The sequence below is a fragment of the Natrix helvetica genome, assembly GCF_964273705.1.
Source record: "Natrix helvetica genome assembly, chromosome: 3".
Classification (NCBI taxonomy): domain Eukaryota; kingdom Metazoa; phylum Chordata; class Lepidosauria; order Squamata; family Natricidae; genus Natrix; species Natrix helvetica.
In genome coordinates, this window is record NC_138549.1 from 120,192,938 (window position 1) to 120,212,238 (window position 19,301).

General features: G+C 40.0%; 1 protein-coding gene across 1 annotated transcript in view; it reads right to left on the reverse strand.

The window, feature by feature from the left end:
- STRIP1 (striatin interacting protein 1) overlaps positions 1 to 19,301 on the reverse strand; it is a gene marked incomplete at its 5' end in the record, with an annotated part of 32,697 nt that overhangs the window by 8,257 nt on the left and 5,139 nt on the right. The window contains 16 exon segments of the mRNA XM_081948519.1: positions 1,175 to 1,379; positions 1,549 to 1,653; positions 1,774 to 1,840; positions 3,416 to 3,516; positions 3,616 to 3,742; positions 4,368 to 4,465; positions 5,182 to 5,256; positions 5,772 to 5,843; positions 6,018 to 6,081; positions 7,282 to 7,347; positions 8,177 to 8,394; positions 9,024 to 9,206; positions 11,323 to 11,450; positions 14,544 to 14,650; positions 16,346 to 16,414; positions 18,250 to 18,370. Of these exon segments, the coding sequence (XP_081804645.1) occupies positions 1,175 to 1,379; positions 1,549 to 1,653; positions 1,774 to 1,840; positions 3,416 to 3,516; positions 3,616 to 3,742; positions 4,368 to 4,465; positions 5,182 to 5,256; positions 5,772 to 5,843; positions 6,018 to 6,081; positions 7,282 to 7,347; positions 8,177 to 8,394; positions 9,024 to 9,206; positions 11,323 to 11,450; positions 14,544 to 14,650; positions 16,346 to 16,414; positions 18,250 to 18,370 (1,806 nt within the window).

A 19,301-nucleotide genomic window follows, 5' to 3' on the forward strand; every position in this document is an offset into this window, starting at 1 on the left:
AAAATTGGGTCCAACTCAATTTATGACCATCATGATTTATGATGGAGGTTCCAGTCCCAATTGTGGTGGTAAGCTGAGAGCTATCTGTTCTTTCATCACAGTTTCTTGCTCATCACAGCTAAATAATATTGATAGAAGAATTCCAAACTGCTACCATATAGCTTCCCAATATTATTTATTTACCAGATTTCCAACATTGGAGACACTCAAGAAATATAATTACTATGGATAAAATGCATATATTTTCTCATTTATGATCTCTCACACATAGCACGCCATCTTTTTTCAACAACAATAATAATAGCTGCTGCAAGAAGATCACACAGACTGACTACAAACAATGGCATGACAAAGTAGCAATGGTGCCCTGGAATATCTGCAAGCAAGAACTGGTGGGACCACTAGGCAATAGACAAAGTAACAGCAAATGGAAATGCTCTGGGACTTCAGAATTCAAACAGACAAGCACCTGCCATATAACAACTCAGATTTAACAAGTGTCAATAAAAAAGACAAAAAAATCTGGTTAGTGGACAGGGAAGTGTCTAGAGAAAGTAGAATTGAAAAGAAAGAACTGGAGAAAATTGCAAAATAACAAAACCTGCAAAATACAAGTAAAATGACTGTGACAAAAGAAAGCAAAGATAGTACCAATATTAAAAGGCTCCTTGAATGAAATCCCAAAACATATGTAGCACCACTTGAACACCGTAAGAATTAATAAAAATTACTTGAAATAACTTACATCCTGAGACAATATCTTCAATACCATCAAATGATAATATTTTATCTATCCCAGCTTCTTGGGAAAGACTCAACAGGTGGATAAAAATGCTAAATCCAAACATCTGGCTCATTTGGCAACCAACCATAATATGACCTACATAGGCTTTTAAATTTTGCCCTTCAGAATTAACGCAAAATTGATTTTCATTGATTAATAACACCTTATCCAAGACTGTGATAATCTGTACCTAAAGTTATTGACGAAGCTATACTTTGTCTTAGCAAAGCACATCCATTCAGAAAACAATATATTATTACAGTTCATTTAGAAGAGAAGCCTATTCATTAAGGGACATGGACTGCTACCAACAAATCAGCATTCCTGAAAGGTTTACAGTGAGGCTGGGAGGGTAGAGGCCATGAGAGGAGACAGACACAAGATATATACCGTTGCCATAAGCCCAGTCATCATTGAGCCGATGTCGCACTTTTTGGTAGATTGCAGACATAGTTTTCATGTTGCTTTTCCTCCACTGACGTCCAAGGTACTTTGTCTGCACTTTGAGAAGTTTCAATACATAGAGTTGCATCATGGCTTGCTTTACTTTCAGGGCTCTTTTTAGAATGGGAGCAGACTTGAAAACTACCAGCATCTGGAAAGGTAAAGTAGCCAATCAGTTGTCGAAGTTACATTGTTGCCTCTGTCATAATTTACATGCCCAGGATCAAGATTATGGTAAATGTCCAACAGTGTCTAGAGTAGAGCATCATACATAGAAAATCTATATAGTGATAAACAAACATGGAAATATTCCGGCTTACCATGGTCCTAGAGTGTTTCCACTTTGTTAACTTATTCAGTATCCTAAGAAGATTAATGCAAGAAAATAGGTTCCGCCAGCAAAACTGATTATTGTCTCCAGCTTCCTGTAAGGGAAAGCAAAAATAAGTATTGCCAAAAGAGAAGACTTAACAGAGCCAGCAAGGGTATTCTGTCCGATTTTGGCATGTGCCTCCCAAAGTAAAATTATAGGTAGCTTTGCTTACCAAACTTTCTGCAGTCAGCTCTGGTAGTTCATGTACCACACAATATGGATAATCCAAAACAGAAATGCTGAAACATAAGAATGCCTGAGTGAATTGTAAGATGAAGAAAGTTATCCAGTTAAGGACTGTGTGATCCAATGGTTGCAGAATCAAATCAACTGGTGTGCAACAAAGCAAAGAAAAATATCAATTTTACATTTAAATAAAATTTGTAGATGTTCTACTTATAAGATTAACCAGAATTGATTTGCCCAGCCCACTATCTATTTTATTAAATATTACTAAACCTTTTATTCCTACAAAATATATTGAATTGGTTTTCTACATAGCAATATCTGCTAGAATACTCTGTGGTTCTTATTGGAAAGAGGAAATGATTTCTTTTGTAGAAGATTGGCAAATTAGGTAAAGTACGGTATGCATTATTCATAACTTCCAGCCAGTTTTGAAGAGTATTTGTGGAGATTGGTAACATTAATTTCCATTTATCTCTCAATCAGAGCTCGATTTTTTGTTCAAACAACACATCTCTAAGCTATTTTACCTTGGCCATTTCTTCAGCAGGCCTTTCTCAATGGCATATTTATTCCTTATTTATTAAACTTATTTGCTGCTCATCTCACCATAGAAGACTTTACTCTACATTCCTACTTGAAAGCAAAAACCTGGGGGATGACCTGTTATTTTAAGGGCCATATATTTAGTACAGTGACGTGCGGTCAGTGGAGGCAAGGGAGGCGGAGCCTCACCTCTCTTCATGAAATAATAGTATATAATATTATATACTATAATATTATAATATTATACATCTGTCCGGACGCGCCCGGGAACTGAGGAGGGCGGAGGCAGAAATGTTGTCGGCGCTCCCAGATGACGAAGGCACGAAAGCGACAGTCGACAGTCGCTTTTGTGCCTTCGTCATCTGGAAACGCCGACATTCTGCCGGGCGCGCATGGACTTAGGTAGGCAGAATGGCGCCGAGGCGATCCGGCAGGCGAGCGACTGAGGATCGGGCTGCCTCGTTCGCTCTTTCGTCTGCCCGGATTGCCTCGGTGTCGCTGTGGCTACCTCCGTCCGGGAGGTGCGGAGGGCGGAGGCAGAAATGTCGGTGTTTCCGGATGACGTCATCCGGGAGCGCCGACAACATCAGCACGGACGGAGGTAGCTACAGCGACACCGAGGCGATCCGGGCGGACGAAAGAGCGAGCGAGGCAGCCCGATCCTCGGTCGCTCGCCCGCCGGATCGGCGCCATTCTGCCTACCTCCGTCCATGCGCGCCCGGCAGAATGTCGGCGTTTCCGGATGACGTCATCCGGGAGCGCCGACAACATCAGCACGGACGGAGGTAGCCACAGCGACACCGAGGCGATCCGGGCGGACGAAAGAGCGAGCAAGGCAGCCTGATCCTTGGTCGCTCGCCCGCCGGATCGCCTCGGCGCCATTCTGCCTATCTCCGTTCGTGCGCGCCTGGGAGCTGCGGAGGGCGGAGGCAGAAATGTGTGCCTTCAGCACACGTGGTCCCATTCCCCGCCTTCCTGATGACGTCACCAGCCTCACCAGCCATTAACCTCACAGCACGTCACTGATTTAGTACCATGCACATACTATTTTTACACATGCAATGCTCATCATTCCCACCTACCTATTCTTTGCTGTGATGTATGACATAATGTTCTGATTGAAGAATTTCAATATAAGCGGAATGCAGTTGGCAAACACTAGATGTTGAGCCATGTATTCAAACTGGTGAAGAAAGACACAACAGAGTATGTTAGGGAAGCAAATTCTTCCATTCCATCATCCCATTTCCAGTGATATTGGCTCACACTAGTACATACTTACTTGGTATACGTGATTCAGTTTAAAATGCTTGAGCAGCAGCAGCAGAACAGCAGAAATAGCTTTTACAATAATCTCTTTATGCCTATTCACATCAACGCCCAGCTTCATACTCTGCAACACAGTTGTTCTGGAAACCAGACCAGCAGTATTAACTTTAGTGATTGCTATGTTAAATGTAATAGTACATATATCATAGGCAGACTTTAATTTAAATTTCGGTTCAGCTATTGATAGGCAGACTTTAATTTACATTTTGGTTCAGCTATTGTTTGTTTCTAGGTTTTGCAAAGCCCTTTTTTGACAAGAGGTTAAATGAAAATCCAGTCTATGATTTCACTAGCCCAATGCATTCAACAACAAAAAATCTGCTATACATTCCACTAGTTTCCAAACATAGTTGGTCACATTGTAAGACAACACCAGAACTCCCATTCAAGGAAGGAAAACTTGGTGCCTCTATTTTCAGTTTCAAATATGTTTTTTCTTTAACTCAGCATTTAGTTGAGGTTTATTTATCTAAACCTCCCTCATTTGAATCTTTTTAAAATTGGGGGGGAGGGTTGGGTAGAAATATTACTGCCTGTTTTATTTCAATATATGTGATTAACTTGGCAAGCCATTTTGATCTTACATATAAAGTGATGCCAAAATTCTAAATCAGTAAAACTCTACATCAGAAATAATCACATTGCTATCTTCTATCTTCATCCATTACATGCACTGCTTGCTTCTGGTTTACGACTAAAACTTACGGCATCTCCTCGGGCAAAACATCAGCAAGGATATTGATGGAATCAGTCTTGGCTTTGGAGGTGGGTGCTGCAGCGAGCAGAATCTTCAGCAAGGCAATCTACAAATCATAGTTAAATGTTGTAGCGAAGACTTTCTGAAGCATGCATGGGTAAGAAAGAGGGGACTTCCTAGATATCAATGATGGCAGGATATTCACATAAAAGTTTCAGAAAATAAAAAATATACGGTATTTTTCAGAGTATAAGACTTTGAAGAGGTAATTTTTTTAAAAAAAAGTTTTTGCACTCTGCAGACCTCCCAAAGCCTCTGCACACCTCATTTTTTGTGAAAAACGGGGCATGCAGAGAGTTTGAGAGACCTGTAAGTGCTCCTGGATGCTGGGAGGGGAATGAGCAAAAAATGGTCCATTTTTTGCCAAAAAAAGGGGCATGCATATCCTTTAGGAGGTTTGTAGAGTGCTCCTGGGGGCTGCCCCCCCCAAAAAAAAAACAAGCATAAAATGACTCTACAAGTCTCCTAAAGGCTATGCATGGCCATTTTGGTGAAGGGGGCGGGGTTTCAGGAGGCCCAATATGTATTCAGTGTGTAAGATGCACTCAGATTTTCACCCTCTTTTTTGAGGGAAAAGGGTGCATCTTATACTCCGAAAAATACGGTACATCACAAAGATATGTTTAAACAAGATAATGGAATGCTAAAGGAAGCAGTTAATTTCTGCCACAAGAAAATGATGGGGAGACAGTGCAACATCATTAAGAAACAGAGACGAAACTCCTTAAGAGAGAATATGCACACAAACAGACTGCAACTCACCATGTACTGAGGCAGGCTAGGAAGAAGACCCTGGTATAAGATTTCAGCTGGAACTTGATCAACCTCCTCTTCCCCCTATTAAGACAAGCAGATGGTTGCAATATGTTTTTCACCCATCATTCAAAGTTAACTGGTATATTTTGAATACTTCATTCCATATCAGAATGAAGCCAAAGCAACCTTTTACCCATCCCCCCCCCCCAAAGTCAGACAATTTCAGAGCATCTTGACATACAAACAAGTGTATGCAGAATGGAACACCTTTTTTTTTCCATGGAAGATAATGAGCTCTGTGGAAACTCTTATTTGAGGAAGGGGGAGAAATGCTTTTTAATCATTTATCTTTCTGTCATTTTTCAGACTAACTTGCATGAATGCAAGGAGGAGGAATAAATGATAAAACATATATATATATATATACAGTATATATATAAAATAAAAGGAGTAGGTCACAAACAGCATCTCCAGATATGAGTCAATGACAAGTCCAGTTCTACAAGAGAAATATGCTTTCTTGCCATCACTCTCTCTCTCTTTTTTTCATTCAGATGCCTTTCTTCAGTACAAGGCATTCTTCCCAGGACACTTACCCCTGACAAGGGAGAACGTAGATACTCCTCTTCCATTTGAACTTGAATTTCTGCAATAGATGTATACTTGTGCTATAAAGTAACAAGACACGGGAAATTTACTTCATAAGCCTGAACTGATTGTACTGTCAAACACTGTCTGATAAAGTAGCTGTAGCAGCAGATGGGATAAAACTGAAAATGAGCATCTCTGTGAGAGCTTCTCTAAATCTCAAAATGGAAAAGCTTGGGCAATCGGAAACTCACCAATTTTAGAGTTTTGATACTCTCATGAATTGGTCTTGGCAATCCCACTACGGTGTTGGTGTCACTGGAGAGAAAAAAGAAATTGAAAAATTCAGCTGATAAAAATGTAAAAAAAAAAAGTTAAACCTGCAAATGGGAGTGTTATAAACAACGGCTTTTACAGAAAGACATGCATTCAGCCCAGTATGTATAAGAAAAATATAAAATTTGGATAAATTTTAGAACCCAAATAAAATAGAAATTATAAAGACACTATGTATACATATATGTATACATATTTTACTCTTAATAGTATTTAAGTCTTTCTTAAGAGTTATGAGTCAGTTTGATGTAGTCATTAAAAACCCCAGCCTAGAAATCAGGAGAAGTGAGATCTAGCCCCACTTTAAGCACAAGTGTGAGCCAATCACACTATCCCAGCCCTAAGAAGAAGGCAACGGCAAACCATTAAAAAAATGCTTAAAAAATTGCATGGACTTGTCCATGGAGTAATCAAGCGTCACGACTGCCTCAAAGGCATCCTGCCCCCCCCCCCAAAAAAGTTACAGGTAGTCTGCAGATTAGAATAGAAATTAGGCCATCATTAATTAACGTGGCCATAAAGTATGATGTCACACAATCATGTTGCTTAGTGATGGCAATTCTGACAGTTTCCTTGCCATTATTAAGTAGGACTTCATATGACTACAAATTTCAATTTCCTGCTGGCTTCCCCATTGACTTTGTTTGTGTGAAGTTGGCAGGGAACATCAGAAATTGCAATGATGTGACCATGGCTCACTGCAATATCATAATTGCAAACCAGGTGCCTGGTTTGTGGACACACAACTGGAGAAGCTGTGACAGCTAGAATTCTGAGGAACTTTATAAGTGACCCTCGTTTAGTGCTGCTGCAAGACTGAATGGTTACTAAAGGAGTGGTTGTACCTGAGGACATCCTATACACACAGAATAACTTTAAAGAAGGTTTTCTAAAAAAAAAGGGTAGTGCTATATTTATACTTTCAAAATGACATTATGAATTTATTTGAAAGAGGGAGCGGGGAATCCAGTGCTGGGCATATTGTGCAACAATAGAGCAGAAATTTATACACATGTTACAATAATGGCATCAGCAAGAATGATTAAGACAATAAAGCTTCATATTCTGGTATCATAACATATATAAACATTTGTACACACATACTGTATAAACACAATTCAAATTACCAACAATTAAATTTAGTCTAATGGCCGACATGCAAATTAAGCTGCTTTAACTCACCTCCCCAAGGTATAGCCAATGAATTTGCTTCGACTAGATTCCAAGAACATCTCGATATCTTTTTCCCTACAGAAAAGAAACCAAATCAACATTTAATCAAATTGAACAGAAATCCACTGTAAGGATTAGCCAGTGCTGGCTTTAAACATATTTCCAACTCTATATCTAACAGCAATTGTGCATAACCGCTATATCCTTCATACTGTAATTAGCCATCCCTTGAATTCATTGAGAGCAGCAGACATTGCATATATCACAATAGCTCTTTTTATTTTTAGTACTTTCAAATACTAAAAGTACTTTAAACAGCCTTTGGAGCTGTTGGTTTTCTTGACTGAAGATGGTGATTGAGAGGATCCTATAGCAGTCTTTCATAATCCCAAAGCACAGTGCATTTGAAAAGTATATTGACCCCCTTCACTTCTGTCATTTTTGTTATTCTGCAGCCCAATTCTACAGTTGTTGAAATTCATCTTTTTCTCATTAATCCACACTCAGTAGCCCATAATGACAAAGTGAAAATAGAATTTTAGACATGCCTGTAAATTTACTAAATTTATTGAAAAGAAAAAACTGAAATATCACATTTCATAATCACATAACGAAATTGGAAAAAGTGAAGGGGATCTGAATACTTTTTTAATGCACTATATATATAATTTCTAGTATGCTTTGTTCTCTGTGTAGCCATGCATCTAGATTACACAAACCGAGTCTTCCTGGAAGTACAATAGGAAATGGATAAAGTATTGCCCAATTCAAGCATCCCCCAAATCACCAACCTATAAAGATCGCCACTGTTAATACACAGCTTATTCTCATCACCTGAAGCTCAAGAAGCTGATTTTTAAACTTAAAAGGTTTTTCATTTCAACAATCCTGGCTAAGGACTGACCTGACTTTGGGTGCCCAAGGCAAACCTTTTGGACATGTCAGTCGGTCAGTTGGAGGGTGCTGCACAGGAGGAGGCATCACTTCATCTCTTTCAAGAGGAAATGTCTCCCCCTCAAGACTGTTGTCTTCATCGTTCTCCTCCTCATCTTCTCGGGAATCATCAGCTTTGTAAGGATCTCGCTCATTGAATGCATCTAGATTGTCCTGTTTAATAAGAGCCTGGAGGAACATACATTCAATGAGAGGCTAGTTAGCTCACATTCTGCATCTCTACTGCTAAGCACTCTGGTTTTTTTAATATAATTTTTATTAATAATTATAATTACAACAGTAACAAATAATATAAACTAAGTGAAAGAGAAGAGAATGGAAAGAATAAAAAGTGCAGGAAAAAAGAAAAATTGAAGAAATACATAAAGAAGTGACTTCCAATCATCACAAATGTAAACAAATTTAATAACTCACTTCCTATAAAATTAAACAGATTTTTCTTCATCCTATATAAAATCCCTTATCTATAAGCAAATCAATAAAACATCAAGTTTTTAATCCCAGCATCAGCAAAAAGTTCATAAAAGATTGCCAAGACATTGAAAAGCAAGGGGGAGCGCTGGTTGTGCATGCATGTGCACAGAGGGTGGGGGAAGCACGTACATGTGTGGCATGCCCATGCACCCTGCGCTGCCACCCTGCTTTTAACACATGGATCAGAAAAGGTTCGCCATCATTGTCCTATCATCTCCTTATCCAGAGAGAATTCCTTGGTCTTTGCAGTTGCTGCGGTTTTGCAAAAGGTTGCCATACAGTTCACCATGCCTCCCCCAGAGTCCTATAGTTCTAAAGTTCACCTTGTGTTCCCGCCGACCCCTTTTTTGCTGCTGCTCAATCAAATCTGAAGCTGATGCTGGAGGAGATGCAGCTCTCATGTTGCGGATCACTTTTATGCTATCCTCAGGAAGTGGGGGAAGACCCAGCATCTCTCGTTTCTCTGCTTTCATATCCTGAAGCTCTTCAAATCCTCCAAGGGTGCACTAAAAGGATAGCCAACACGCTGAACTTGTCGTCTTGTGATTTACTCCTCCCTCTCACTGGTGAGGTATCAAGATCTTTGTATTTTTTGTGTCATTCTAAAATACTTTTATGATGTGTAGTCTTGTTCAATTACGTATTATAGTAATTCACTTAACATTAATTTATCCCCCCCAGTATTTTGTATTTTCTAGACAATTTTAGAAATAATTATGCGTACTTAAATATAAAGACATTAAAACCGGGCTCCCCAATCTCTGGCCCATGGTCCAGTACTCGGCCACAGCTGTAGTTAATAATCTGCTTCACAATCCCTTTTCCAATTAACTTTTAAAGACTCTTGTATGGGAGGAACCTCTGACCCAAGTATTGAGATTACAGTGTATGTTTTGTGTCTGTAAATGAGCAAGAATCCAGGGAAGGCAGGCAGCAATTGAAATAATATATTTAGGAATGATGAAGGAATGAGCTTTCCCTCTATACCACAGGTGTCAAACTCGCCAAGTCACGTTGCCATCATGTGACATTTCACGTCGTTTTCCCCCTTCAAGGAGCTGGGGTGGGCATGGCGTGCACATGATGCATCTGGCCTGCAGGCCGCCAGTTTGACCCCCCGTGCACTACACCTAACTGGGTTTCTGTGAAGGAATTTACTTGCCTCCAATTTTAATAAGCTATAGATAAAAACTGGGCTATGGATTTCGCCAAGTGGTTTCTCCTGCAATCCCTATCTAAACCTGAAATTCTTCATAAAGTATATATGCTAGCCAAGTGAGTATGTATTGTCTTTTGTTAACATACATTGGCAAATTCCAATAAACGAATCGGTGGTCTTATTTCATATTTATGTCAACTCATTCAGTTGCCATGTCATGGCTCAAGACTCATGAATTAATTAGGGCATCTTTCGGAAACCTGACAATTTACAGCAAAGTCATCACTAATGTAATAAAAAATGTCAATGGCTGCTTGAAGTTTGCAAGTTTAGTTTCATGGGACCACTTGCATTTTTTTCAAGCAAATACCATCTGTTAATCAGGTGGTATTTAGTTATATAATCAAGATAGGTAAGCAGCAATAGCATTCTTCTAGCAATACCTCAACAATTTTGGCAATAGTATAGATACAATTTTGAGAGATTTTTTGGTGTAGTGTTTAAGGCATGGAAATTGGGAGAATGTGAGCTCTAGTCCTCCCTGGGGCACGATATCACCTGGAGGACTTTGGGCCAGGCACTTTCTCTCAGCCCTAGAAAGGAGGCAATGGCAAACCACTTCTAAAAAAATCTTGCCAAGAAAACTACAGGGATCTGCCCTGGCTGTCTCCAAGAAGCAGACACAATTGAACACAAGAAAAAATATATATAGCAGAAGGGATAAAAGAAACCCAAGGCATTGCAGTGGAAATGTTTTCAAATTCAAAAGATTTATATTATTGTACATTATATTTCAATTATTTGTGCAGAGAATATGGCTATAGGCCAGATATACTAACTGCTAAAAATAACTATCTGCTTATTCTTTCACTAACATACAGAGCAGAGATATTTTTCTAGACACTGTTCAGGATCCTGCCTCAGCCATCAATGTTGGTAGTTAATAAATGCATTACTTGAGAGTTTATTTATTTATTAACACAATTTATACACCATTCCAGTCACATGGGTCTGAGCACTCATAAAGAGAGTGTAAAAATGTGAGAACCTTCAGTGGTTTTAGTTGTTTTCATCTAGGACAGGGGTGGGGAACTGTGGCTCTTTTGCGACTTGTGGACTTCAACTCCCAGAATTCCAGAACCAACATAGCTGCCTCAGGAATTCTGGGAGTTGAAGTCCACAAGTCGCAAAAGAGCCACAGTTCCCCACCCCTGATCTAGGACAAGGAACATACAAATGGGCTATTTGGACAATCTCACAATTACACATATTGTTTAATTATAATTACATGCTATACCAATTATAATAAGATGCTATACTAAAAATAACTTTAGACCTAAGTATGTTCCCTAGCTTTAAATTACAATATTGCCATCACTTTAGCATTGTACCAACCACCAATCTAAAGATATTAACAAGCAACCTGTTGAAGCATCATATATTTGTGAACAGGAGCCTCTTACCAGGACAGTCTTCCAGAGCAGCAGCAACACTTTCTTCATAGGAAAGTGTGGAGCATGGCCACTGCAGAATTTGGTGACCATGCCAAAGAGCATCACAGAAAACGGCTCGTTGTTATATAGAGGTGCCCCTGAAAAATAATATATTGGTAACAAACATGTTATATGAGACCCTTGCATTTTTGTGTTACATATTTGAACATCTATGGAGCTACTCAGTCATCTAGGTCATGGTTGTCTCAAAGGTGCCTTTTCCAAAGACAATTATCAACTCATAAAGTTGCCATGGTGAGGAAAGGAGGGGGGAGCGCATTCCACGCATACCTTCAACTAGTCAGATCTCAGATTATTACAGCAGGCTTGTGAGGCGTGCACCTCGTTGGTGAATGTGATTTATGACACAGACTGAGGGAAGGGAGGAAACAGGGGTAAAGTTCAGCCATAATTAAAATGAGATCAGCTCTGACTGCAATGGGATATTGCCGAAATGGTGTTCCTAATAAATGACTGGATTTCTTTTGAAACTTGGCTCGAGGCTCATGAATTAATTAGGGCATCTTTCGGAAACCTGACAGCAATTGGACTTTGTTTTTCCTTTGAAGATGTTTTGCTTTTCATCCAAGAAGCTTCCTGGATGAGAAGCGAAATGTCTTCAAGGAAAAACAAAAGTCCAATTGCCTTTGGAAAAGGCACCTTTGAATATATGAACATCATTCTCTACTGTCAACCCAATAAAGCTTCTGGCTATTTGCCCCATTTTTTTCAGAATGATTTTCTGCTCATTCTGCTTTCTTGTACATAGTTTAGTCCAGTTAAATAATATATTCGTAACTGCAATGATGGCATTCATTTAACTCTAATGGTGTAATTAATGTAATCATTCTCCATGCATCAAGATTCATCCTGCTGTCCTCATTCTTGATTTATGAGAACATGCAGCAGCACCTATATGGGGAGGTGGCTTTGCACACAGAAAAGAGTGGGACTTGCATCATCACCATACTGCTTTCCCCACCTTGTCTGCTCCAGTGAACACAATAATTCTGCAGAATAGAAGGAATTAAGGCCTCACGAAAAAAACCGGCCTATCTGCTTTCTTCACTCTGTTCTCAAATGTGTGAAATATTGTTCCACAGAAAGCTAGAAGCCAGATGCTAGCATCAAAATTTAGAATTTGATGTTTATATGTATTACATCACATGATGCAACAAATAACATCAACAATGGTCCATGATTCCTCATACAGATGCTGTAGTTTTTCCCAAGAGTAAATGGAAAAAAAAAGATTTGCCTTGTGGTGCCAGGAGTCAAAGACTTAGCTCAATCATCATTTTAAAGAATATTGTTTAGTAAGAAAACCATGGCTTAAGGTGATGTATGAATTCAGTTAAAATATTCAATGGAAGTTTGGAGATCATCTAGCTGAGACCTTTGTCCAGTGTAGGTATCTATAATTACCAGTGGACCATAGGTAGGGTCACACAGCATACTAGGCTAAAATCTGGCTAGTCTGTAACTCACTAAGTTGCATGAGCATAGACAATAATTCTGTGAGTTAAATCAAATTGAATCCAATGAACTATGAGGCTCATTGGAGAACTGAATGTGGACCTGGTTCATCATTCTATCGAACACATTACATTTGCACACAGATCCCAGCTGAACCCCATTTAGAAAATATGCAGGGGGCAAGGGCGGAAAAAACCTTTTCTTCCAACCTGAGACTTTCAAGAGTCAGTGCCCATCACAATGGACTACAGCAAGGAAATGGGAACATGATAGAAGGTTTCTAAGATACATATGCAAAACTGGGCCTCAGTTCCCCATAAAAAAATTAGGATTAAAGGCAAGCCAGATTTTTTAAAAAAGCCATACTGATTGGCCACACATTATACAAAGCTATAATGGTTTGATTCTGGTTCAGTGCATTATATAATCATCTAGCTATTATTTTTTCAACAAATGACCCTTAATTTATTTATTAGTTTGATATGAGAAATAGGGTAAAGCGTCTAGCTAAATTTATCCTTAGATAATTGTCAAAGGAGGTTAAAGTCTAGGTTCTGCTGGATATTAAACATACTTACCTGTAGTAAATCTCACCTAACTCAATAACACTGATCTGTAAGAAGACTTACACCATATTGCCAAAAGTATTTGCTCACAACTGAGTCTGATTATGTGGATGGGGTGAGCGAATACTTTTGGCAATATAGTGTATATAAGACTGCACTATAAATTGGGCAGTCTTTAAAGGTGTTCTGGGTACAATAGTAGTATAGTAATAGTAGTTTACACAGCCTCAGTATTGAAGCTTCAATGACGTCTGAAGGGGAATCAAAATTTCCTTGGAGTTTCCTCCTGAAAACTGCTAATTAAATTTCGTACATCATCTCCTGAAATCCCTCCAGGAAGAAGATTGGAGAGAAGCTCTGAGGTAATCATGAATGTCTCTTTCTCTGTGCACAGTCCAAATGAGAAGAATGCCTGGGAGGTGCTAAGACAAGCAAAGCAGGTAACAATAGGAGTGTCTGTGAAGGGCAATGGAAAAGGGAAGATTGGAAGCAATCATGAGCTGAGATCTTAGGAATAAAGGCCTGTCTTATTAAACAATATGGGGATGCTGACTCATCTGGCAGCACTGATTAACACAAAGGGAAAAAAAGTTCTTTCTCATATTAGCATAGCCCAGGGGTGTCCAAACTTGTGAACTTTAAGACTTGTGGACTTCAACTCCCAGAATTCCCCAGCCAGCCATGGCTGGCTGGGGAATTCTGGGAGTTGAAGTCCACAAGTCTTAAAGTTCACAAGTTTGGACACCCCTGACTTAATAACTGTGTCACCAACTTAACAACTGCAGTGATTTACTTAACAACTGCAGCAAGAAAGATCATAAAATGGAGCAAACAACAGGCATATTGGGCTCAATTGTGGCTGTAAATCCAGGACTACCTGTAAAATACTACCAATCAGATTTAAAAAAACATATTTATTAACAAGAGGAGAGAGAGAGAGAGAGAGAGAGAGAGAGAGAGAGAGAGAGAGAGAGAGAGAGAGAGAGTGAGTGTGAGTGAGTGAGTTAGCGAATGCTGGCAAGTCTTAAAGTTCCCAAGTTTGGACACTCCTGGCATAGCCTTTTCTGACAACAAAATATTTATATCTTCCTGAGCAAACGTTATATTAACCAGCTAAATTCTGAATCATGAGCAAGAAGAGACGGCTACCTAGCTCAGCTCTGAAGGTCTGTCTCATTGCCTTCCACTCAGGCTTATCTCCTTCAGAGTCCTGGCGGACAGTCTCCAGAATAAGGTACATAATGTTCAGAAGCACCCTGCAATCAAAGACTGAACAGGTTAGAAGGAGAAACTCCCGACAACCCCATTGGCTTCATTGAAAACTACTTTACAAAACAATCAGCCAAGTAAATGAGCCATCCCTCATAAGGGGCAAAAAGATGTCACATTCGAAATACATTTCACGGTAATGCACAACATTGTCAAAAGTATTCGCTCACAACTGAGTCTGATTATGTGGATGGGTGAGCGAATACTTTTGGCAGTCTAGGGTAGCTAAACATTTTATTTTTGATCCATGTCATTATTTTGAGGGTTGCTGTTGCTTAGCAACCTATACTTTTCTAAGAAAAACACCCTCTTTACAGAAAAAGTTCCCACACAAAACAAGGGCATGCTAGGTTTTTTAAATAGTCAGATAGCCCTTTTTTTAAAATGGACAGTGGCTACAATGGATAATATAACGACGTCTCTGAAGAAGTCACAGCTTGAGTTTGACCCACTCTGCATCCAAATTGTGGCAAAATTTTTAACATTAATGTGTGGAGCTATATAAATAACGTGGGAGGCTTAAACGTAACTATTTCTGTTGGTTTCCCACCAAGAATGCTGGGGAAATACACCACTGACGTTTGGTGGTTTGGGGAGGTTCTATGCCAGGGGTGTCAAACTCAAGGCCTGGGGGCCAGATCCGACCCATGGAGTGCTTAGATCTGGCCCACTGGGCCACCCTGGAAACAGCAAAGGGCCAGCCTGCGGTGCCTCTGCCAGCAAAAATGGAGCTCGGGAGGGCCATGTGCGGTCCTCCCGAGGTGTTTTCGCTGGCAGGAAGGGTTGCAGGAAGCTGTCGCAGCTGAAAACAGAGCCTGTTTTCGCTGGCAGAGCACTCAGGCCACCACAGGTGCCCCCATCATGAGTGACGTCAAACTGGCATTGTCACTGCGTTTATTTGGTTTGCCAGCTGTACTTACATTCTGAGTTATACGGTAGAATGAACTGACCTTATCTAAGCTTCACTGCGCATGTCACACATTCTTCTTTGCTTCTTTTTTTTTTGTACGTCTGCCAAGGCAGACAGTGACTCTGCCAAAATGTAGTCTTTAACTTAGTAAGTTTGTATTTTTACTTTCTTTACAATAAAATGTTTTTCTTAGAATATATCTCGGGTTTATTTTGCTTATTCAAAACGTATGCTTCAAGGAAATGCCACGATTTCATACCTCGTAAATTTACAGGGCTTAATTTACCCCTGACAGGCATGCCCACCCTGGCCACTCCCATCCCAGCCTATTGAGGTCAAACACAAACCCTGATGCGGCCCTCAAGGAAATTGAGTTTGACACCCCTGTTCTGTACCTACAAAAATGGGGATCAGAAGTAGGATTCACTAAGCTGTGTGATTTAAAGCTTTGCAATATCTTCTGGGAGACTAAACTGTTTTAAAGTCATTGTGAACCCAAAGATGAGGAAGCAGATATTCATTTATCATATATAAAATATTCACCCTAAGCATGTTCTATTCAGCATCTCATCTTATTCTATTTCTCTTCTTCATTGCCCCAATAAAGGCATGCAGTACGTTATGACAATTTGAAAATCAGATTGCATTAATAAGAATATATCAATCCAAGATGAAGCAAAAAAAATGGTAAAACATTCTTATCAATACAAGTTATTGTAACAAAAAAGAACCTCTGTTTCTTGACAGTGCAGACTGATACGCAACGACTTACCTCAAATCCGTGCTGTCAGCCAAGGAGATAGCAGGCTTCCTCACTGCACTGCTACAGGCCGCACTGTTACTAGAAAAAGAGAAAGACATTTCTGCTTTCTAGGACACACCACCACCTGAAACTAACGTCGCATTGGATATTAGACAAACAATGGCATGGATACCATGGGCATACAGAAAGGCATTCACCTTCTTCTAATTCCCTCTCTTATCCAACAGCAGTTACCCAATGTAGTTGTTAATTTGATTACCTAGAAAGGATTCAGAGGGAGAAAACCCATGTGGCTCATAGTATGAAACTACTAGAAATTCAGGAGCAACTTCTAGTTACCTTTTGAATAATCAGTTAGGAACATGTCTGATCCTACTAATGGAAAAACAAGGCTCTGTTCTCCGATAGGACTGATTAGATCCCACTGTCAACTGATCTAACTGCAAGTCTTACGTGAAAGTCGATTTTTTTTACTGCCCTTGGTTCTTTTTTTTTAATGGAAAAAAATAGAACATAACATCCTACATCTGGAAGAGATGGCAGTAACTGGGGGGCGATTGTCAATGTGCAGTCATGATCATGGAGGGTGGCCATTAGAACTTCAGAACTGGATCATAAGTACCCCGGTGAAGTCCATTGAGACTTCAAACAATGTTATTGTTATATTAATTGGGTTTGTTTTTTGGATTGTTTCTAATTTCCTTTTAACTTTTGTGATATGTGTTTTTTAATGTTGTACGCCGCTCTGAGTCCTTTGGGAGAAGGGCGGCATATAAATCCAATAAACAAACAAACAAACAAACAAACTGTATTAAAATTGTTCACTTCTGTCCTCTCAACTCTCTTCATTCTGTAGTAACTATCGGCTTAGTTCCAGACATGCCTATGGCAGAACCCACAGACTATTTTTTCCGGAAATTAAGTAAGACTGCATACATCTCCCTCTTCAAAACTATGCAGGCAATCTATGGATTATTACAGCAATTGGGACCAGAATTTCCATCGCTAAGCGATGCGATGGTTGTAAAGCACATCATCACATAACCACATCCCTAAGCGAAGGCAATCTTGAAAGTCCCTCTTCCCGCGGGAAAAGGCAGTGAAATCGTTTCCAGGCAAGCAAGCTGGCAGAAAAGGCTATAGACCAGGGGTGTCCAAACTTGAGAACTTTAAGACTTGTGGACTTCAACTCCCAGAATTCCCCAGCCAGCCATGCTGGCTGGGGAATTCTGGGAACTGAAGTCCACAAGTCTTAAAGTTCTCAAGTTTGGACACCCCTGCTATAGACCAACTGTTGCTAAGGAATGTACATGGGTACTATGGAGTGATGGCAGGACTGTAACTGTAATTGTGAGTCAGTTGCCAAGTGCCTGAATTATGATCATGTGCAATCATGTGGTTGCAACTTCAAGGACTCCTCACTCAGCAACATCACAACTGTTAATCCGTACTGAATAAGTGATTATAACATGAGGACTACCTATATGTTTTTGTGTCTGTTTTTAGCTTTTATTTCCTCTCAAAAGACATGCACACATATTTATTTTAACAGGTTTTTTTTTTAAATTGGTCCAGATTAGTTTCTAGCTGCCAAGCTCACCAAAGATACCCTCCAAATGATCAATTCCAGATAACTTTTCTTTGTTCTGAGTTAAAAGTAACAAGGAGAAAAGGAGATGAAAATACTTGTAGCACTGCCTACATTTTTAAAATTACACTCTGAATATTGTTTCAAATAAGTAATTTTCTATGAAATAATTAGATAAAACTGGATGAACAGATAAAAGGTAATGTTTGGCATGTTTCCTTCATAAGCTGCAAAACTATATATCTTGATGAGGCAGAGCATAATTAGGCTATCTAAACAGCCTGTAGTCTTTTCAGAGGCCCCACTGCCACAACATGAAACTCACTCAATTTCCATGTTCAAAAGCTCCACCAAAGCATGAAATGTTCCAACTTCAAGCAGAAGAAAAATGTTGTATCGCATCCAAAACTGAACCTCAGCTTCCGAATTACACTCATCAAATGAGCCTGAAATAAAAAAATATATGATGCATTTCAGGAAAGATTGACCCTGTTTTACACTGAAAAGCAGAGAAACTACAACATTCAAATAATAAAAGAAATGGAAAATAATATTAACACAGAAGCTATGGTATCAATTTTCCAAAGGTATATGGAACCACATCCATTTCAAACCATTTCTAGGACCGAACTGGAAATTTCTTATAGAATTAGGTAATAAAACATGAAGGTTGAGAAGTTTTAATTATACTGACTCCCTATGGACAATATACAGATGAGCTTATGTTAAAATTAAAGCAAGATAATGTACCTATGTCAGTGATGGTGAACCTTTTTTGGCTCGCGTGCCACAAGTGGGGGGAGCGCAGGGGGGTCGAGTACGGGTGTGCCACACCCATAATGCAACGCGCGATCCCCCATTTTTACATGCTTTTTTTCGCCCTCCCCAGGCTCCAGAGGCTTTATAGGAGCCTGGGGAGGGCGAAAAGAGCCTTCCCCGACCCCCCGGAGGCCCTCTGGAGGCTTCAGGGACCGTCCGGAGGCTTCCTTGAAGCCTTCGGAATGCTTAAAACGATCCTCCGAGCAAACCGGAAGTCACTTCCGGTTTGCTCGGAGGGTGGTTTTAAGCGTTCCGAAGGCTTCAGGGACAGTCCCTGAAGCCTGCAGGGGGGCGGGGGAGGCTCTTTTCGCCCTCCCCAGGCTCCTCTAAAGTCTCTGGAGCCTGGGGAAGGCGAAAAATAGCTTTTAAAAAGCTGAACTCAGCTGGCCAGCACGCGCATGCGCGCTGGCCAGCTGACAGGGCAGAGCCTCGCGTGCCCTGACAAATGGCTCCGCGTGCCACTTGTGGCACGCGTGCCATAGGTTCGCCATCACTGACCTATGTTATTTATTATAAAACTAACTAGAAATCACAGGGAGTTTTATATTAAAAAATTGA